Source organism: Mirounga leonina, unplaced genomic scaffold (assembly GCF_011800145.1).
Source record: "Mirounga leonina isolate KUSES-001 unplaced genomic scaffold, KU_Mleo_1.0 Mir_170, whole genome shotgun sequence".
In the NCBI taxonomy this organism is placed as follows: domain Eukaryota; kingdom Metazoa; phylum Chordata; class Mammalia; order Carnivora; family Phocidae; genus Mirounga; species Mirounga leonina.
The window spans coordinates 20,474,611-20,496,937 of NW_023270433.1; the positions used below are offsets into that span (position 1 = coordinate 20,474,611).

Here is a 22,327-nt window from a genome sequence, read left to right on the forward strand (position 1 = left end):
TTGCAGGAGACCAAGAGCCTCCAGTGACATCTGGGGGATGGGCTGGGTGGAGGCCTGAGGGCCCAAGGGTCTCTCCAGTCCACTGGGCAACACTACTACCATATAAGGATACTGCAAAAAGACAGGTGTCTATGAATGAGAAAGCAGGCCCTCACCAGAGCCAGATCATGCTGCTGCCTTGATCTTGAACTTCCCAGCCTCCAGAACTGTGAGAAATAAAATTGTTCTTTAGAAGCCACCTAGTCTATGGTACTCTGTTATAGCAGCCCGAATGGACTAAGTCCCCAGTGATCTTATCTCTCTGTATGCTTTGTAGTCCCTTCTGCCCTGTACCAGGGCTGTACCAGGGCCCGTCTGTGAGCAACAGTATATGGCAGAAGACATGGTATGTCACTCCTAAGATCGGGTAATGAAAGACACTGCAACTTCTGTCTTGGTCACTCTCTCTCCTCTTGTATCACGTGCTCCAGCTGTGAGTTGCCATGTCATGAGCAACCCTGTGGAAAGGCCTGCAGGTTGAGGAGCTGAAGCCTCTTGCCCTCAGCCACGTGAGTGAACTTGAGGCAGATCCATTCATCCAACTGAGCTTTCAAATGATTACAACCCCAGTTAGGATCTTGGCTGCAATCTTACGAAAGACCCTAAGCCAGAACCACCCAGACGTGCTGCCTACATTCCAGTCCCTCAGAAACTGTAAGAGAATGTTCATTTGTTGTTATAAATTGTCAAGTTTGGGGGCCCCTGGGTGGCTCAGTTGGTTAAGTGTCTGACTCTTTGTTTTGGCTCAGGTCATGATCTCAGGGTCCTGAGATCCAGCCCTGCACTGGGCTCTGTGCTCAGTGGGGAGTCTGCTTGGGATTCTGTCTCGCCCTTTCCCTCTGCTCCACCCCCCTCTCCTGCGCACAGGCTCTCTCTCCCTCTCGCAAATAAATAAATAAATAAATCTCTTAAAAACTTGCCAAGTTTGGAGGTAATTTATTACATGCAATAGATAATTAATATGGCAATTGTCTCAAACTTCTACACACTTTATTTTAAAGGCTTTCTAGCTTAATGCATTTCCCATAAATATTTAATCACAAAATAGCAAAAGAGAGTTAAGGTAGCTCCAGTGGAAAGTGGGAACTCTTCTCAACGCTCTACTTTAATATTAAAGGCCCATAATATTCATAATGCCTTCATAGACTGCTACCTGGCATTTCCTTATCAATTAGCAGAGCCACAGGACTGTCTTATGCATTCCTTTTGTCTTGGACTCTTCCCTAGTTGATGTGTAGGATCTGTGTATTTATCATCTGACCTATGACTGAATACCAAGGTGTGCAAGAAAATGCAGATCTTTCATAGTTGCCACAATCCCTGCCAGCCATCTCCAGAACTCCTTTCATCTTGTAAAACTGAAACTCTATAACCCATTAAACAACAACTCTCCATTCTCCCCTTCCCCCCAGTCCTTGGCAAACACCATTCTACTTTCTATGATTTTTGACTACTCTAAGTACCTCATATAAGTGGAATCACACAGTATTTGCCCTTTGTGACGGGTTTATTTCACTTAGCATAATGTCCTCAAGGTTCGTGCATGCTGTAGCATATGTCAGAATTACCTTCTATTTTAAAGCTGAATAATGTTATATTGTATGTTTATACCACATTTTGCTTATCCTTTCATTTGCCGATGGACAAGTGGGTTGCTTCCACCTCTTGGCTACTGTGAATAGTGCTGCTATGAATACAGGTGTGCAGATATGTCTTTGAGGCCATGCTTTCAAGAATTTTGTGAATACACCCAGAAGTGGAATTGCTAAATCATATGGTGATTCTATTTTTAATTTTTTGAGTAACCGTCATGTTGTTTTCCACAATGGTTGTACTATTTTATATCCCCACCAACAGTGCACAAGGGTTCCAATTTCTCTGCCAACACTTATTATTTTATTTTGTTTTTTATAGTAGCCATCCAGTGGATGTGAAGTGGTTATTCATTTAATTTTTATTTCCTTTTTATAGATGACAGAACTGAAGCACTGGAAGGTTAAACAAGGGCTCACAGTCATTAAGTGTTAGAGCCAGGATTTGAATCCAAGTAAACTGATCCACTCTTAACCAAGATGTCAAAATTCTTGTGAGGCAGAAGTTCCAAAACTCTCAAGGAGAAGACAAAGGGAGTTCAAGGGCTAACACCCACCAAGTAAAGGGCAAAACAATTAGGAGCAAGTTAAATTTATCTTTCTCCTGATAATATTCTCCCAATGCTTGGAAGCCGAACTTGCCAGGAAATTACAAAATATTGTTCTGGAAGTAGAACTCTTTTTTTTTTTTTCCTTTTCTCCATAAATGAGCTTCTTTCAGAATGTCCATTAGGACTTAGATTGCTAACAGACACATGAAAAATGCTCAACATCACTCATCATCAGGGAAATACAAATCAAAACTACAATGAGATATGGCCTTACACCTGTCAGAATGGCTAAAATTAACAACACAGGAAACAGCAGATGTTGGGAGGATGTGGAGAAAGGGGAACCCTCTTGCACTGTTGGGGGGAATGCAAACTGGTGCAGTCACTCTGGAAAACAGTATGGAGGTTCCTCAAAAAGCTAAAAATAGAACTACCCTATGATCCAGCAATTGCACTACTAGGTATTTACCCAAAGGATACAAAAATACTGACTCAAAGGGACACGTGCACCCTGATGTTTATAGCAACATTATCAACAAACAGCCAAATTACGGAAAGAGCCCAAATATCCATCGACTGATGAATGGATAAAGAAGTTGTGGTATACATCCACAATGGAATATTACTCAGCCATTAAAAGGAATGAAATCTTGCCATTTGCAATAACACGGATGGAGCTAGAAGGTATTATGCTAAGCAAAATAAGTCAAAGAAAGACAAATACCATATGATTTCATTCATATGTGAAATTTAAGAAACAAAACAGATGAATATAGGGGGGAAAAAAGATAGGCAAACCAGGAAACAGACTCTTAACTATAGAGAACAAACTGAGGGCTGCTGGAGGGAGGTGAGTGGGGGATGGTCTAAATGGGGGACGGGCATTAAGGAGTGCACTTGTGATGAGCACTGCGTGTTGTATGTAAGTGATGAATCACTAAATCCTACACCTGAAACTAATATTACACTGTATGTTAACTAACTGGGATTTAAATAAAAACTTAAACAAATCGGACTTAGACTGGAGCTTTCTTATACCCTGGTTTCTGTATTGTCTAGTCAGGCCACCTAACACCAAAAAAAAAAAAAATCATTAAGGTTTCGTCAGCCATATACATCCCAGCTGTCTTTTTAGTCAGTTCAGGACTCAAAAATGCCCCCCATTTTTTGGTAAAGATTTTATTTTATTTTATTTTAAGTAATCTCTACACCCAACATGGGGCTCGAACTCACAACCCTGAGATCAAGAGTCCCGTGCTCTTCCAACTGAGCCAACCAGGCACCACAGGCTTCTTCTTCTTCTTCTTCTTCTTAATATTGATTGATTGTAATCTCCACACCCAACCTAGGGCTCCAACTCACAACTCCGTGATCAAGAGTCCTGTGTTCTTGCAACTGAGCCAGCCAGGCACCCCTCAAAAAGGCCTCTTAATTGAAAAGCAGCCCTGGCCCACTACCAGAATGCTCACGTATTACACTTTGTATCTGTATTAAAGATGCCAACAAAAGCTGGCCTCAAAGAAATTCCTTCCTCCAGAGCAAGAGACAATGCGTGAGATTTAAGAATGTGGGCCTTAGCATCTGGCAAATATTTACTCCTTTGAAACTCAGCTTGTTACTTGACATAAAGTAACCCAACATTTCTAAGTTTCATATATAAATATGTAAATATAAATCAAATATAAATCAGGAAATGACAGGACCAGAACTCATGCACAAGAAGAACCTAGCGTGCAGAAGGCACTCAATAAATGCTTGATAGTGTTACTACTTCAGTCCTAGATCCGTGCACAACAAAATTGTGCATTGTAAACATTTACCATTGAGCAAACACCGATTATTAAGAATGTATGTTCAAATTCTAGAAAATATGCGTATCGGTGGTTACCGACCACGGAACAGGTACACATCAATACATGGTTACCTTCCAGTGTAAATATGTAGATTCGTTGCACTGGAATCATGCATCAAGTGAACCCACTAGGAGGGTCTTCGTGTTCTGAGATGTGGCACAGCCATTTCTTGAACAGATTATTGCACAGTAGCAAAAACTTCTGCATGTTTTGTGCTTTTCTTATGTATAATTATGCGAACTATAAAAAAAAAAAAAAATCCCTGGGATTTGTGGATGTGTGTGGGCGCACAACCTCAGATGGTTGTTGAATCTCGAAAGCCAGCCCAGCCTGTGAAGATTGGCCCTCCCCTCATCCCAGCCGAAGTGCAATCCTATCGTCGCAGGCCTGGCCGGGCTGGTGACTTTTCTCTGAACAGCCTTGAGAAAAGGGCCACTCGCGGTGCTAGGGACCCAGCTGGTGTCAGCCCCGCCCCTGCCCAGCCGAGCCAGCGGCAAGCGTCTCCGTGCCCCGCCTGGGCCCCGCCCCACTCGGGCCCCGCCCCCAACAGCGCGGCCTGCATCTCCCATGAGCCTCTTCGGCTGCCACTCTTCGGAAAGGAAGTGGCCTTCTGCACCCGGGCAGCAGTTAAAAGACGGATCGCGGCGGACAGCTGGGGCTGGGCGCCGGCGGGAGGCGGGACTTCCGCTCCTTCGGGTGTACGTCAGGCAGGAGGCGGAAGCGCAGCGGGGGCGGGAAGGTTGTAGAACCGCACGTTGGGCTCTGTTTGCAGGTCTCTAAGTGGTCGCGCCCCCTTTGAGAGAGCGATCCCAAGGCGAGGAGGGTCCTGGGCGCTTTATTGGCCCTGGTAAGTAGGACCGCCTGACGGCGCCGGGGGAGGGGAGTGTGTGGCCCCGGCGCTGATCTGCTGCTGCTGTCTTTGTTGCCATAGGGTAGCGGCCTCCCCAACTTCCTCACTTCCCTTTCTCTGGATGTTGTCGGCCGCAGCCGCCCAGCCTGCCCTCCACGCCCTCCAGCAAGGACCCTTTGAGACGCAGGTGCCGCCCTGTCTCATCCCTGCTTTATGTTTCCCTTCACTAGATGGCACTCTTTCCTCTCGTCCCAACCGGCTTGGCTCGCCCTGTGCTTCTGCCGCAGGAGCACGTAAGGATACTTTGTTCAAACCCAAAATGTGTTTGCCAGCCCTTGTACTTTGCCCGGGTTCCTCTAAAGGCATCCCTCATCACGCCAATAGAATCAGTTCCTCTCTGCTTCCGGAGCACTGTTTGCGCCTTTTAAAGAGCGCGTTTGTTAAACTTTTTAGTAAGGTTGTTTGAATGAGAGTATATTTTCCCTCTGGAACTGTGTGTTCCTTGAAGGGAGGAGTAGGGTCTTTGCTCATTTGCGATCTCCCCAAGGCCTAATACAAAACCCACCAAGTTGGAAACTAACAGCTCCAAGTATTCTTACTAGCTTTATGGGCTTGGGCACGGATCTCCCCATCTATAAAACGGTGATAAGTAGAAGAATTTCAAGCATCTTACGCAGTGTATGGGTGCAGAGTATGTACTTGATAAATTCTAGGCGTGTTTTCCTTTTTAGCTTTCAGTATACACAGTAGTTGCTGGATATATTTTTTAAGTGAATTTTTTTTTTTCTGTCTAGCAGTGATCGTATTGATGCTATCAATTGGTTGATACATTTGGTAGTGTTTGCTAAATACAACGTAATGGTGTATATTAAAGACAGCAGTGCTAAATGTTGGTATGAGCATCTGCAAGAGTAAACATTTAACGTTCTAATTAAATACTTGAGGGGCTTGCAGAATTTAAATTTGTGATTTAAGTCTGTGCGCTTTTCAGATGTGTATTTCTGAAGCGATGGAAAAACTGAAAACATTTCATTGTAGGGAGGCTAGCTGTTCCTGACAGCTTTTAGTTTGTTACTAACGTGTGATGCATTTTATATATGTGTACACATATTTTTTACAGGTGACTGTAAAGTGCTGACCAGTTGCCACTGAGCATAGTTGAAACAAAATAGGAAGATATGGCAGCAAACCCTTCAGGACAAGGTAATGCATGCTGGAACTTGTTATAACTAGGAACTTTTTCCCCCCTTTGATAAACGTGTTTTAATAGAAAAGTTAGGATAGGGCAGTTACTGTAGTCAGAATAAAAAATGAATAGCAAAGTAAAAACCCTGTATTTGAAGTAAGTCCAACATTGTGTCAGATATATAACATTCTTAATAGCTATTAATCCTACGTTTTGACGTGTGTTAAGATTATTCACAAACGGGGGCGCCTCGGTGGCTCAGATGGTTAAGCATCTGCCTTCGACTCAGGTCATGATCCCAGGGGTCCTAGGATTGAGCCCCACATCAGGTTCCCTGCTCATCGGGGAGTCTGCTTCTCCCTCTTCTTCTGCCCCTCCACTCTGCTCGTGCTCTCTCTCTTGCTCTGCTCTCTCTCTCTCAAATAAAAAAATAAAATTCTTAAAAAAAAAAAAAAAGATTGGGGACCCCCTCAGGTGGCTCAGTCAGTTAAGCATCTGCCTTCGGCTCAGGTCATGATCCCAGAGTCCTGGGATCGAGTCCCACATCAGGCTCTTTGCTCAGCTCGGAGCCTGCTTCTCCCTCTGCCCCTCCCCCCTGCTCGTGCGCGCTCTGTCACTCTGACAAAATCTTAAAAATAATAAAATAAAATAAAAAGATTATTCACATTGTAAACCTTAGGCCCTCCTCTGACATCTGTGTTCTCTTCTATTTGAAATCAGAACCACTTTTAAAGAGTTATATTGTCACCAGGCAATATCCATGCCTTTATCTTCATTTGCTCTAGAAACTTTCATACACATTACCTCTGTTTAGAAGCTCTCTAAAGCACATCAGATCAGACACATCCTAGAGAAGTTTTTATTTAAAAGTAAGCTTTAAGAAATAAAATTTAATCTCAAGAAAGTATTAAATCCCACTTTGGAAGTTATGTCCTGTTTCAAAACTTGAAGCAAACCTCTATTTCCTTTCCCTATCAACTCTAAACTCTTGTTTGACCCATATTTTTTTGTTACTTAACTCTGTTCTGATTTTTTTTTACCTTAGTTTTATCTTAACTTAAACCTCATATAAATGTAATCATAGAGTGTGTACTTGTTTGTGTCCAGCTTCTTTCACTCACTACACTGTGAGTTTCATCCATGTTGTGCCATATATCAATAGCTCCTTCTGTTTCTTGTGGAGTAGTGTTCTATTGTATGTATTTACCACCATTTTTAAAAAAATTCATTCTCCCATTCAGGAGCTTTGGGGTCGTCTCAGTTTTGGCCATTGTGAATACAGCTGCTTTGAATATTAGTTTATAAGTCTTTTTGTAGATACGTGGATTAATAGCTGAGTATATTGTTAATGTTTTGAAAAGCTGCCAAACCTTTTCCCAAACTGGCTGTACCAATTTACATTCCTTCTGGCAACATGTGAAAATTCTGGGTGCTCTATATATAGTGTTATAGGTCGTCTTAATTTTAGCCATTTTAGTGGTAAAGTGACATCTCATTGTATTAACTTGCATTTCCCTGATGACAAATGTTGAGCTCTTTTTTTGTACCTACTGGCCATTGTAAATCTTTTTTCTTTTTTTACTTGTTTAAGTCTTTTGCTCATTTTTTTAAAAATTGGTTTATTTTTATCATTAAGTTTTCTTTTTTTTAGAGTCTAGATACAGGTCCTTTGTCGCTGCTAATTGCATCTTCTGGGTCATCTTGGAGTTGGTTTCTGTTGACTGCATTTTTTTTTGAGTGCGGATCACCTTTTTTTGGCTATACTTCGTGATTGGATATTATGACTAATATATTGTAGAGACTCTGGATTCTTTTGTATTGCTCTGAAATGTGATTTCTGTTCTAGCAAGTGCAAGCCTTCAACTCAACTCAAACTGCAAACTCTTGTCTTCCTTGTGTTGGGCAGTAGCTGAAATCTCTGCTCAGTCTTTTCAGCTTCCAACTGCTGCTTTATTGCTGGACCCCCTGGCAGGAAGCAGAAACATTGGGTGGATTGTATAGGCATGTTTGGGGCTTTATTCCTTCTACCTTTCCCTCTGGGGTTTCTCCCCTCGTTTTCTGGCTACTCTGCAAGCCTGAACTGTCCTCTGATAACTCAAAGCCAGTAAGGTGAGGCTGTCCCAACTGTTTGTGGATTGAAAAAAAGGTCACAAATTCCTGAATCTCTAGTTGCAGTTTCTGCCTGATTTTGGTCAGTCTCTAGTGCCTTCAAATAATGAATTTTTAATCTTTTGTCCAGAATTTATGATTATACTGTGGCAGGGTTCCGTCTAACCAAACTACTCTGCTACTACTGGAAGTTGGAAGTCTGCTGTTTTCATTATATATAAATCTATTTTAGTATATTAATAGCATTTAGGGCACACGAAAGGTTGCATGAGTTTTATGGTAGTATTGTAAAAAGCTAGCTATGCTGACAGTTGTAACTAGCTCATACCGTTCTGTTCTCTCAAATAACCATGTGTGATTTGTGTGCTCTATGTATTAATCACAGGTCAACATTCGCTTCTGACCTTTGATCTCTTCTTTTCATCAGGTTATCAGATGAAAAATAATTTAATTTGAACCAAAATGAAAACAGAGAGACATCTATTTTGGAAGGAAGATATGCTGCTAAAAATCACACAGTGCAGTCCAGATGAAAATAAATTTTAAGTTATCTGTTCTAATAGCACAATAATTGAGATTTACAATTTGCTGGTTATTTATGTATTTTTTTAGCATTTGCAATAAAACGCAATCATTTCTAGGGTTGCCTTTGATTGATCCATAATCATGTCTGCTGTGAAACATCCTCTAATCTAAACAGAAGTGAATTTAGATGAGCCTTTGGCCTCTGTTCTTTTGTCAGTGATTTTGTTGGTGTCCTGAGCTGGTATTAGGCACCAGCAGAGGGAGTCCATATCATGCTCTATAGACGCCCAGTGAAAATTTTAAAATTCTCATCTATTTGGATCTATTGCATTTTACTTTCTATATTAAATTATTTCTGTACTCTTTATATGTATAGGAACTACTTAATACAGAGATTGAATGCCAAGTGCCATAATTATCTTACAATGATTGCTGAAAGAACCATGACTTTAAAAAAAGTCCTGAACTGTACATTGCCATTTGTTAATGTCTCTGGTGTAGGAGACAGAATCCTGTGGTATTCGCTGAGCCCTCTAGCAGATCTAGCAGTCTGTCATACTGTGCTAGCAATCAGGACTGCTAAATTTCATAAGCTCTTGGCACACAGTCACTGAAGTCTCCTCCTTACCATCCATTGTATTATGGAACATTTGGTTGGTTCTTAATAACTACCTGATTGATAAGTAACATTTTGAGAATTTTAATATGTAGAGGCAGATTCTCAAATTGGAATTTGGCCAACGGACTATGTAAAAGAATCATTATTCGTAAATATCAAGGTCCTATGATCATGTGGTGGCACCTGATTTCAGACACACAGAAACCTAGTGAAATACTGAGTAAGAAATGTGAATTATTTTTTTTGATTCTTTTATTTTCTAGTTATCTTAAAATGTTTATAGTAATAACTATAAGCCCTGCAGATCAGGTGGTGGGAACTTTTGACTTGGGGGCCATTCTGGATGCTCTTAGCTGTGATTTCAGGGTGCTTTGTAGGAGTGGGGTGGCGTAGCTCTTGGGAGGTATCTTGCTTGGCCTCAGGCCCAAATACAAGTCTTACTCCAAACTATTTATGGTCCAGAAGAAAAGCAAGGTATGCTACCTCTCAATTAACATGTAAATTAAATGTAAATTAAAATTTACGCTGATGTGTAGAAATAATTTTTTTTTTTTTAAGATTTTATTTATTTATTTGACAGAGACACAGCGAGAGAGGGAACACAAGCAGGGGGAGTGGGAGAGGGAGAAGCAGGCCTCCCGTGGAGCAGGGAGCCCGATGCGGGGCTCGATCCCAGGACCCTGGGATCATGACCTGAGCCGAAGGCAGACGCTTAACGACTGAGCCACCCAGGCGCCCCTGTGTAAAAATAATTTAAAATTCTTGTGTTTGTACTTTTTTAAAGAGGAGAGTGTGGATGCAATTTGCGGTAGGTTTTTAAAGCTAGATTTCTTTTTGTCTCATTTTTAGCTGCAAAGGCAGAATACAGTATTTTTCTGATGTGCTAGGAATGATCTGTAGGCCCCAGGTTGAAATAGGAATTAAACTGAGTTGAGGCAGAATATGTCGTAAAGGAGCTTCAGATCTTGTGTATAGTTAGGAGAGAGCTTGAGATTCCCAGGCCCATTGAGACTGGCCTGGGAGGCCTGTCATGCGAGTGTAACCTAGAAAGCTGCATGCTGATCAGTTGTATTCTTTGTAATGAAACACTGTTCACTGAAAGTGAATTGGCAGAATGGGGCTGAGAAGAATCCAGTGATGTGAACTAACTAATGCAGAATGCTAGAGAATGACAATAAGAGTATTAAGCAACTACCATGTGGCGTGCTGCATGCTAGGTGTCTTACTTCTACTTTCTGTACCTCCTGTAACCACCCTTCGAAGCTGTTACTGTTGTCTCTTCTGGTCCTGTCTAGTGAGATAATTTCCCAATATTAAATAGTAACTGGTAGTAGTGATATGAGAAGTCAGATTACTTCTCTACCCCAGTACCCTGTTCATTGTTTTTCCATACTGCACTTTAGCCGAGGGATTAGAACATTCTAATTAAGAAAATTCTAATTCTAAGAAAAAAATTGGGAGCTCTAGAATAGGGGCAAAAGACTTCTTATTCTTAATCTTTGTATCTCTTCTGCACCTGTTATTAAGCAGAAAATCCTTGCAATGAAATGGGCTTGGGAGTTTATCTGTAAGAGGAAAAATGAGTGATGAGGAAAGGTTGGTTCAAGCAGAAGATAACTCATGTTCTTAGTTAGCCAGTCCTGAAGAAGGGAAACCTCAAATGGGTAGAGAAAGTGGCAGTAGATTACAAGGAGTAAGTCCTTGACGGAGCGAGAACTTGAAAACAGGGAGGTCACCTGAGCAGATATTAGGGTTCATTCCTTTCCTTTGATATGTATTTTCAGTAAAGTCCAAAAAGTAGCTAAGAGTTGAATAATTTCTAAGATTTTATTTATTTATTTATTTATTTGAGAGCGAGCACGAGGAGAGGGGCAGAGGGAGAGGGAGTACGCGGGGCTTGGTCCCGGGACCCTAAGATCATGACCTGAGCCGAAGGCAGATGCTTAACCGACTGAGCCACCTAGGTGCCCTGAGTTGAATAATTTTTCAATCTCTCCAGATACAAGAAGTGTTTGCCATTAACTAGATACCGAAAAAACTAATTGGTACTAATCAACTCACGTTAACTTAATAATGTTATATGCTTTTATTCTGCTAAGACTTAGACATCAAGCAGTCTCCTCTGGATGAGGTTTAAGCTTTAACCACTGAATACATATATTATTGGGGAATGTGGTAGGCAAAATGATCCCCTCCCCACACCCACCACCAAAGATGCCCACCTCATAATCCCCAGAACCTGTGACTATGTTACCTTCTCTGGCAGGAAGAACTTTGCACATGTGATTAAGGTTAAGGGCCTTGAGATGGGAAGATTATCCTGGATTATCCAGGTGGGCCCATTTTAATCTAGTGAGTCCTGAAAAGTAGCACATTTTTTCCCTAGCTATGGTCAGAGAAATGATGATAGAAGAAGGGTCAGAGAGATACAGTGTTGCTGGTTTTGAAGGCAGAGAAAGGGTACCATGATCCAAGGAACTCAGGCAGCTTCTAGAAACTAGAAAAGGCAAGGAAACAGATTGTTCACCAGAGGCTCCAGAAAGAAATGCAGCCCTTGATTTTAGCCCAGTAAGACCACTGAACTACAGAACTGTAAGATGATAGATTTGTGTTGTTTTAAGAGACTAAGTTTGTAGTAATTTGTTACAGCAGCAATAGAACAATAGAAATAATTCACCATTTAATTATATGAGCCAAAAATCTAGGAGCCATCCATGACACCTTCTTTGTCATTCCTTACTTAATCTTTACTCTGTCAGTGTCCTGTTGATTTAACTTCCTAAATAGCTCTTGGATATGTTCCTATCTTTCCATTCCCTGGGCCATAACAACTTTTGCCATCTCTAGCTTGTTCTACTGTCATAGTCTCCTGTTTCTTCTTGTCTAGTCTGTTCTCAACACTGCAGCTACAGTGCTTTTGTTACAGGGGAAGGTGTTATTTTCCGCCGACCCCTAATGAACTTATTTGTCCTTTAGATTTCAGTTCAGGCACTACTTTCTCTGGAAGCCTTCACTGCTCCCCCTACTCCCAGCCTAAGTCAAGTTTATTCAACATTGATTCCCACAGTAATGGATTGTTATAAATGCTTATAGAATTTTCTTTCTTTATTTCAGACTACTCATCTTAGATTCTAAGTATACATTCATTGCTGTAATTATTTGATCATCTCTATCCTCACTGGACTGTTTGAGAACCATGAGAGCTAGAATCATGTCCAGCTTTGGCTCATCATTGTATCCTTAGAACCTCTCTAGTGCCTGTATATGATGAATACATAATAAATATATGTTGATTCAGTAAATAACTTAAAACATGTTAAACTAATGGTGCCACAGTGACTTTCCTTTAATACTGAACAGGTACCTTACATATGATATGTTGATTTAATGTATAGTTGTAAAGAATATATAGCCTGTAGGATAACCACTTGAAAGGATTTGAGTAATATTTTAGAGTAATTTTCATTCTTTAGCTTTAGATTTTTTTTCCAATAAAAAGAATTCCAGTTAGTGCTTATTTAAGTGTGATAGAGCTATTCATGTAAAGTGATTATCAGCTGTTAGGTTTTAAATGCAATTTGATGTGATGCCAGTTCCTTGGGAATGTTTTTAGTGACAAAAAAAATGTGTGGGAGTTATATGTTTCTATGAATGGATGTAGAAATGAAAATATATATGATTGTGAATGGAGATAGGGTTATAGTTCTAAAAGTAGAAGTAGTTTAGAGTGTGCTGCCTTATTCTAAGATAATTTTATTAGGAAAAAGGTTAATTATAAAGGAATATTAAGTACTATACATGAGATATATCTTTAACACTCTCATGCTTCTGAGAATGTAAAAGTTACATGTAACTATGATATGTGTAAAAGAATGTAAAAATCAAATGTTAAATTATGGCAAGAGATAGGTGAATGTTTAAAAAAAACCTCGCAGAGTGAGTGTAATAAAACAGTTAAATGTTATATATTGATGTCTTAGTTAGAGTTCGTTTGTATAAACCCTGAAGGTGGAGAATCTTACTATAGAACATTATACTTCGTATAACCAGATAGATTACCTAGTTTGTGCCTTAAGTTTCAAATTTGAAATAAGCTGTTATTATCTCCTAAGTGCTATCTGTTGACTTTTATATACTTTTATAATGTAAATGTTTTGTGTAAAATAGACATGTAAAATAATACTGTATTATTTTTTAAAAAATCAAGAAGGAAGCTTAGGTTTCGGGAACATTAGACAAGATCAGAAAATAAAAGCCTAAAAGATCTGACCATACCCTTTCTTTGGAAAGTAGCTTTTGTGGCTCTCAGCTGCCTGCAGATACACATTAATATCTAGAATATTATGCAAAAGATAATTTTGCTTGGTTATACTGTGGAAAAGGAGTTGAGAAGGGAGGTTATTTTAGCAGACATTTGGGACATAAAATTCACTGGACTCGATGATTGGTTAGCTGTGGGGAGTAAGAGGGAGGGGTTATAAGGATAAAACTCGGAGTTCTGGGTGTGAGTATGGGGCACTAAATGAGATACAGAGATAGGCATCATCCCATCTTTACTAGGGAGGGAAGGCTATGGGCTAGCCCACTCCGGTGACCCCTTGTTTAAATACTTTAATGAGTTCTTTAAAGTCCAAGGGGATCTCTGCATGGAGAAAAATACTCATCACTGCTCATAATTTAATTAATGGTGTATTAAGCCCACACTCATCTAATAAAGTAACTTCTAAAATAAAAAATTTTAAACATTTAGGATTGATTATAAACTTATTTTGTCAAATTCTCTATAGCAGTTTAAATTAGAATTATAAATAATATGACTGTAATACTTCACTTTGTAATGATTGCAAAACTTAGTACACTTAAATCTATTTTAAAATATTAATCCATGGGTTTAATTAATTAACTTACTCTTTCTGTACTTGTTTTTTTTATTTCTTCCTGGGGATATAATAATCTTCCCAGATTCTTATTTCTGTACTTTCCCAGGATTATAGTAATCTTTCTGTACCTTCCTAGGGTTACAGTAATCTTACCACTACCAAAACAAAACAAAATTTCAGGTAAGTCAAGATTTAGTGTTTTTTGATAAGTTTGATTCTCAGCCAAAACGCAAGATTTGGTTATGCCTTTAAAGATGATACAAAAGCTGTGTTGTTGTGCACTGGATCCCTTCTATCATTAAACTTTACCTGCTGAGTTAATGGGATTTTTTAAGCTCACGCTTGTCTCATAGATTTTTAATTTCTTGCAGCCTGGAGTTAGTCCCAAAATGAAATACTTCCGTGTTTTGTTTTTGTTATGAATTGCCCTTTTCTGGTAGCTTTACTGCCAGGATTTAATGCATTTCATCTCCCAAGAGGTCAGGGATCATTAGGTCTTAAGAGTTAGCTCTCTTTAGGAATTTCACTAACTCATCCAGTTAGAACTCACAGTTTCTGCTTGGTCCTTATGTGACATGGGTGCTCATCACCACTGGGGCTCCTGTTAAATGGTGTGTGTGTGTGTGTGTGTGTGAGAGAGAGAGAGAGAGAGCGAGAGAACCTGTGCTGAATCCACCTCTCTTGTTCTTGGTCCCAAACATGCTTTTTCTGGAACTGTTTGGCTTAGCCCCAGTTCCCTGTATCTACCCCTTCCTCGGTGTACCTAAACAAAAAAGTATGCAGCTATACTTTATAAACAGACATATACTTAATAGGAGAAACAAATCCCTAAATGTTAACACTAACCTAATTATTAACTGTGATTATTACAACTGACCTAATTATTAATTATAATAATTATTTTCACCCTTCTTTACAACTATATTTTTATGTATTTTAACTTTCCCTTTTGTATCTTATTATGGAGTCATGGCTTATCATAGATTTAATTTGTTCCATTTAGCTATAGTTATTATTCTCTTTGTAATATTCCAAATGTGACAGCCTGGCTAACCTCAAATGCGCTTCTTTATTCTTTTTTTTTTAAGTATTTTATTTATTTGATAGAGAGTGAGAGAGAGAGAGCATAAATGAGGGGGACGGGCAGAGGGAGAGGAAGAAGCAGACTCCCCGCTAAGCAGGGAGCCCAGTATGGGGCTTGATCCCAGGACCCCGAGATCATGACCTGAGCCAAAAGCAGACGCTTAACCGACTGAGCCACCCAGGCGCCTGGCTTCTTTGTTCTTTCAGCACTACCCTGGATGTTTAAAAGAAAAAAAAACTTCTTGCTTTCTGACAACAAGATGTTCCAGGCACATCTTGATTTTTTTTTTCTTGCCCTAAGACATGCAACTAGTACTCTTCCTAGAACTCTGGTTCCTTTTCACAGAGGACAGCCATTTAAAATAATATAGGTAAGCTTAAACACATTGAAGAACATTGGAAAGCTCAGTTGTGCTTGTATTTATCTGAACATTATTGATCAAATTATCTTCATATAGTCTTTTTAATGCTTTGTACATACAATTTCTATGTATATACAATTTCTTTACTGATAGTGACCCTAAAATATTATTTGTGAACAAATTAATCTTGAGAGAAATGGGTATTTCCATAAACAGCACACCAGTACTTGTGAGTGTGGTTATTTATTTTGCTCATCACATAATTTAGACACTGTTGATTTTTTTTTAAAGATTTTATTTATTTATTTGTCAGAGAGAGAGAGCACACAAGCATGAGGAGTGGCAGGCAAAGGGAGAAGCAGACTCCCCGCGAGCAAGGAGCCCGATGTGGGGCTCGATCCCAGGACCCTGGGATCATGACCTGAGCCGAAGGCAGACGCTTAACTGACTGAGCCACCCAGGTGTCCCACCACTATCAGATTTTATATCTACAGTGTCTCTAAATTCCTACAAAGATGGAACTACGTAATTATCTTCTAAGGATGCATTAGCCTCTTCTGAGAAGTGGAAAAAAGTCTTGTCCTATAGTTAGAAATACACCTAATGGTGTAACTTGCTTTTTATATATGCATCTTCATATATACAAATGGGAGAGTGCTACTTTCCCTTGGAAAGCATTCTTCACTTTACAGAGAACTCACTTTGGGCTTTGTTTTCTAGCCTTTTATCTTTCCATTTGTTTTTTTCTAAATTAGGGATCAAACTCAAATGCCCACAGGCATATAAACAAGTCTGATAAGGGCTGTAATAAGCTAGAGAGTGCCCAGTGTCTTTTTTTTTTTTTTTTTTAAGATTTTATTTATTTATTTGACAGAGAGAGAGATAGCGAGAGCAGGAACACAAGCAGGGGGAGTGGGAGAGCGAGAAGCAGGCTTCCTGCCGAACAGGGAGCCCGATGTGGGACTCGATCCCAGGACCCTGGGATCATGACCTGAGCCCAAGGCAGACGCTTAACGACTGAGCCACCCAGGCGCCCGCCCAGTGTCTTTTTAATGTGATGAAACAGTGATGATTATTTCTTCATTCTAGTTAATTTTTACCATGGGGATATCCATATCCCTTGTTGCCAGTGCTTGAGATGTTTCAAGAGAAGCAAGAAATCTGAGGATTTTGTTTACATTCTCTCAGTGTTTACATGTTGGCATTTAACTCAGATTTTAATTAATTAATTTCAGAGAGAGCACGGTGGGGGGGGGGGCAGAGGGAGAGAATCTCAAGTAGACTCCCCACTGAGTGTGATGCTGAAAATCTGAGGCTCGATCTCGTGACCCTGAGATCATGACCTGAGCCGAAATCAAAAGGATTCTTAACCAACTGAGCCATCCAGGTGCCCCTAATTCAGATTATAAAACCTAGTTGGGTTGCTGCTTCTGGGCCAGGACTTTGCATCCTCTGCTCTAGATCTTATAAAATTTGAAGATCAAAATCAGGCCCAGTATTAAGTAGTTGATGAAGGACACACATTTTTGTGCCCCATCTGTTAAGCTCCATTTCTTTCTCAGAATTGCTGTGTAATCCATTGCAGTTCTTTGACTTGTCCCTTGAAAAGACTGTCACTTCTGAAGGAAAGCAGTTGACAACGAAAAAGAAATATTGTTTGGATGTGAGCATGTCTGTTGCTGTTTTCCTCCTGAAAACCTTGGTGATTATAGTTCTTTAAAACTAAGTCTTCAAAATCCTCAGTCAGTATTCTGCTTTGCATCCATCATGGGCTATGCTGGTAAAGTCACTGGGAAGCGGTAGGAAAATGGCGTAACCATCTAGGGGAACTGTTCGCTAGTGGGTTCATTATCTTCTTAGAGAATAGAATTTGCTTGCTGGGTTTTTAGATGGCCTGGGTCTATAAAAATAGCTCTAAAATGTTTTTATCTTTCTCTCTCTCTCTGTCTCTCCTCCCCCCACCCCTTTTTTTAGGTTTTCAAAACAAAAACAGGGTTGCAATCTTGGCAGAACTGGACAAAGAGAAAAGAAAATTACTAATGCAGAACCAATCTTCAACTAATCATCCTGGAGCAAGGTATTGAAGAATAATGTGGTTTTCATATTCAGTGATATAAAAAAGATCTTGGACAAAATACCTCAAGTTGGTTGGCAGACGTTTGTCTCTGTAACATTGCAATTTACATGTTTTGTTTCTTTAAGTTAGATTTGAAAAAATTAGATGAAGTGATTAGATCTTAAATATTCTAATTCTAATTAGAATATTTAATGGTCCCCAGAGCCTACTTTTAAAAAAAGAAAAGGGTTTTGTGTGGTTTTTGTTTGTTGCTGAAATTATTGTCAGCGTCCCCCTTTTTAAGCATTCTGCAAAGCAGGTAAAATGTAGAGGGCTTCATCTTTATTGTGTTCAGTTTCTGCCTCCTTCCATCGCATTTAGCCACCGCCCTGGCCTTGCCCCCTCTTTCAGCCAGACCTCCTGAAAGTGCTGTCTGTCCTCACCTTTACTTTCTCACTCACTGACTCCTCAGCGCACTCCAATCTCACTCGAGATCCACTCTCCCCTTCCTAAGAGGAGGTGCTTGCCTCGGTCACCTGCAGCCTCGTGGTAGCTAAATCGGGTGGGCCGAGGGCCTTCTCTTATTAGACGTCTTAGTGTTGTTTGACACCACTGATCACTCTGTCCTTGAAATACTCTCTTTCCTCGGCTTCCACCGGCTCTGTGCCACACGGTCTTGGTTTCTTTTGCAGACGCGTCTCCGCTGCCTGTGTCGTGAATGTCCGTGCCCTTCAGAGTCCGGTCCTACAGCCAGTTTCCTGTCCTCACACAGCTTTTCACTGGCCAGTTGCCTCCACTTCCACAACCTGTTATTTATGTGCCGATAAGTTTTATCTCGTCTTTTCTCCCACGTCCCAAATTGCCTCTTGGGTAGCTCCATCCTCATGTCCCTTAGGCATTTCAAACTTAGTGTGGCCCAAGCTGAACTCCTCTTCCCTTCCCGTGCTCTCACTCACTACTTACTATCCTTGGGTTCCTTGTCTTGGCGAATGGCACCGATCTACTAGTCCTCAGAAGTGTGGACTTCATCTGTTATTCCCTTTCATGTAACATGCCTCCGATCTGCCTATTTTTCTTCATGGCTACTGATGCCACCCTCGTCCTGGCCACTTCCATTCCGATAGCTGCTTCCTCACTGAACTTCCTGTAGTCTTCAGTCCTCCTGAATATATTTAGCAGTTGTGTCGGTTAGGATGTTTTAATCTGGAAGTAACAGAAAACCAAGAAAATTGGCATACACGCTAGGATGGATGTTTCCCAGGAGGGTGAAGAGCCGGTGGTTCCGGAGTGGCTTCATGTAGTGGCCAGCGGGGTGAGCCGTGCTCCGGCCTCCCTCCAGCCTTCCTTTCTGCCTTTCTCTGTGGGCCAGCAGCTCCCTCATGTTCCAGATAGGACTGCCATAGTCTCAGCCTCACCCCACACTGAGCCAGCTACAGAGGCCGAAGCCAGAAAGGTTCCTGTCCTACATTTCTCTTGTAAGAGTGCGGAGAATGTTCTCAGAAGCCTCCCAGCAGACTGCCCGTCAAGCCTAGCTGCCCAGAATTGTGTATCTTTCTCTTGCTTAAACTAGGAACCAACAAAGGGAATGGGAATGGCATTGTCTTACACCGATCATCCCCTGAGGGATGAGCCTGGCCAGCCCTGAAGCATGGTACCACCAATACTTGAATGAAGTTTGGATTCCATTAGCAAGGAAATAGGGAGATAAACAGTTGTCGACGACGAGGTGACCAGCACAGTCTGCCTAGCGTGGTCTTTCTGAGCCCTCATGTGGTACTTGTGATCATGTCACTCCTCTGCTTTATTAAACTCTCTGGGAATCTCTCTTTACTGTGAGGATAAGATCTACATTTCTTAATTTATTTCACAGGGCACCTGCCTTTCTCTCCCCCCCTGTCATTTTCTGCCAACCCACTTCACCCCTTTCCAACCCTGACCTCCAGTCCTGTCAAGCTCCTGATTTCTTCAGACACGCCAAGCTCTTTATCCCTGGGCTTTTTGCCTGCTGTACCTCCTGCCTGAAACATTCAGTGCTTCTGTTTTCATCATAAATGCAACCTTAAGATAGACTGGAGTACCTCAAATCAGTTTGAAAGCAGGGGACCATAGATCACCCAAAAGATAATAAAAAACAGAGGTAATTTGAAGCCCCAGTAAAATAACATAAGCTTTTCTTCATATAAATTAATATAAACCGTGGGAGAAGGAAAAAAAGACATTCTGGGAGGCCTTTTTTTTGTTTTTAAATCCCTATAAAGAATATATAATGGAAAAAGCGATTCAGAAGTACGGGAGTTTCTTCTACCGTAAACAGCCAAGTAACTGAGATTCCCGTTTTAGCATTGCACTCTCGAGAGCCTCGCTTAATAAGGACTTCCGGGATCATGCTGAGCAGCAGCATATTGCAGCCCAACAAAAGGCGGCTTTGCAGGTGAGCAAAGTAGAAGGGACGCTCGGGCCTCTGGAGCGTTCCCGGGTCTTGGAGGCCAGCACAGTCCCTGGTTTGTATTTCAGTGGAGCAGTATCAACAAAAACGTTCCACACACAACTGCAGTGGTTTTCTGATGTTCGGTCATCAGGCCCAGAGGATTGGAAGGACCCATACGGCAGTAATGAAAGCATCCTCTGTGGTTTGACACGGTCATCAGTGAGTCGGGACTGTCCTTGGCAAGGGGTTGCTTGCGTACAAGGATATTTGGACGGACAGAAGGATCTTACAAGCTGAACCGGCTAGTTTAATAGTACATACATATATTTTTTCAAATTTGTCATGCTGTTACACTCCTTGATAATCTTACTGGTTTACTGTTGTTTGGATTCTCTTTTTAATAGTCAGCATACCTGTTGCACTGGAAATGATAATCCATCAGTTTAAAAAATACTGTTCTTCATAGTAATAAACAGTTTTAGTATCACAGCGATCTTGGATTGTTTAACTGACATTCCCAGAGACCTTGAATAAGCCATCATTACCTATGTTGTTAAAACTTTGAATCTCAGAATTGGAAGAGGCATGAAAGATCATCTCACATAAGGCAACCTAAAAACAGTCTTCCTTTCTCTAGTGACAGAGGGAGGTCGCTGGTGGTTTTCTGTTACTTACACTTCAACATTCTCTACAAAATGTTGGGATCTTAATCACCAGTAATCAGCTCCCTTGCCCACCCCACTCCCTTCCCAACTACTGCCTTCTTTCTCAAGCTCCTGCTTTGTTGATCAAAGGCAGATTTGGGGGGTCTTTGTTGCAAGTTTCCCCACTCCAGGGAACAAAGTAATTCATGTCTTTGACTCATTATTGACTTTAGAGAATCACAGAGGACAGAGTGGGTCTGACAAATGAGTGCCTGGTGCAGCTTGTTAATATAAATTCTTTATTACTGTCCATCTCCTGTGTATTTAAACAAAATTAGCAGCAGAACTGATTTTTAAAATAAATTTGGTCTTAAACACTCAGATAGGATAAGTAATTTTAATGCCTTGGTTGAAAAATTGTGATTTCTAATAGCTTAATTGCCTTTTGCTTTTTTTAACTCTTCCCTAGCACGCACATGCACACTCATCTGGATACTTCATAACTCAAGACTCTGCTTTTGGGAATCTTATTCTTCCCGTCTTACCTCGCCTTGACCCAGAATGAAGAAAAGATTTGTAACAAAAGTGACTGGAATATCAGATGCCAAAGCTACTATCATTTAGTGCTTTACAAACTGTGACTTTCAGAATTTTGGTGAACTTTTATACTTTCATTGCTTCTTTAAAAGAAAGGCATGTGTACATCAGAGCAGAAGAGGAGGGGTCTCCGGGAGGATGAGAGTCTTGGGAGCTGTATTATCTGAGGAACTGATGATGCTACTTGTGACTGTTTGGAACACAGTTTGATTTTTTGAACCCAAATCAAAATTGAATGGTCACATAAATTCACCCCTACCCCCACCTCCCCAACTAGGTGGATTGAGTATATCATTGTCCACAGTAGACTCTCATGAACCATTTATAGTACTTAACTTCAAAGAAATGAGGGTGCTTTTAAAAACGTGAACCAATAGGCTTAAATAAGTTACATTCATATTTGCTGTTTGTAGAATTGCTGTCAGTGTACCTTTTGTGTTTATAGTCAACTTGTCATCCTGAAATACTCTTTAACTCATGACCAACTCCCTTATTATCCGTTTTCAAAGAAAATCTAAGACTAAGTTACCAGTCTTAAACATCTTTTATAAACCTATGCTACTATAAATTATGTGACTAAATGCAATTAAAAACAATGATAAGAAATGTGATTTTAAAATTTGTACATGCTCTTATTATTTAGTGTTACTACACATGTAGTGTGCCCACGTTTTATTTATCTAATTAAAAACAGATGCAAGTTGAGCCCCTTTTTAATTACTCTAAGGAGTCAGGTTAAGCAAGTTTCTCAATATGACACATCTTGAACAGAATTTGGGGTGCTTATTTGAGCATGCAGTCCCTCCTACCTTACCCCAGTCCTAGAGAATTAGAATTTCTAATTCAAAACACAGTCTGAAAAACCTGGGTAAGGAATTCAGTTTTCTTTATATCTGTATATCTGTCTGTATCATAGATATATAAACTCATAGATTTCTTTGTCCCTGAAACTT

At 40.5% G+C, this 22,327-nt stretch overlaps 1 protein-coding gene across 9 annotated transcripts; it reads left to right on the forward strand.

Annotated features, from left to right (window-relative positions):
* The first annotated feature begins 4,735 nt into the window (after window positions 1–4,735).
* Window positions 4,736–21,993, forward strand: INIP (INTS3 and NABP interacting protein). 9 transcript variants are annotated; one of them, XM_035016038.1, is made up of 7 exons: window positions 4,736–4,882; window positions 6,006–6,088; window positions 12,439–12,684; window positions 14,287–14,384; window positions 17,624–17,726; window positions 20,046–20,136; window positions 21,247–21,993. In XM_035016038.1, exons 5-7 carry the CDS (start codon window positions 17,689–17,691, stop codon window positions 21,340–21,342), a joined length of 225 nt encoding a protein of 74 aa, XP_034871929.1. In that variant the 5' UTR covers window positions 4,736–4,882; window positions 6,006–6,088; window positions 12,439–12,684; window positions 14,287–14,384; window positions 17,624–17,688; the 3' UTR covers window positions 21,343–21,993. The 9 variants fall into 9 exon arrangements, with proteins under 9 accessions (XP_034871929.1, XP_034871930.1, XP_034871926.1 ...); XM_035016039.1 differs by having other exon boundaries at window positions 14,341–14,384; XM_035016037.1 differs by lacking the exons at window positions 12,439–12,684; window positions 14,287–14,384 and adding an exon at window positions 4,967–5,072 and having other exon boundaries at window positions 4,737–4,882.
* The last annotated feature ends 334 nt before the right edge of the window (window positions 21,994–22,327 follow it).

Excerpts from the sequence above, each read along its gene's own strand:
- INIP (XM_035016035.1), top strand. The coding sequence starts at position 6,064 with ATGGCAGCAAACCCTTCAGGACAAG. Across the intron at positions 6,089-17,623 it reads AGCAAACCCTTCAGGACAAG|GTTTTCAAAACAAAAACAGG; the intron begins GTAATGCATGCT and ends CCCTTTTTTTAG. Across the intron at positions 17,727-20,045 it reads ACTAATCATCCTGGAGCAAG|CATTGCACTCTCGAGAGCCT; the intron begins GTATTGAAGAAT and ends TTCCCGTTTTAG.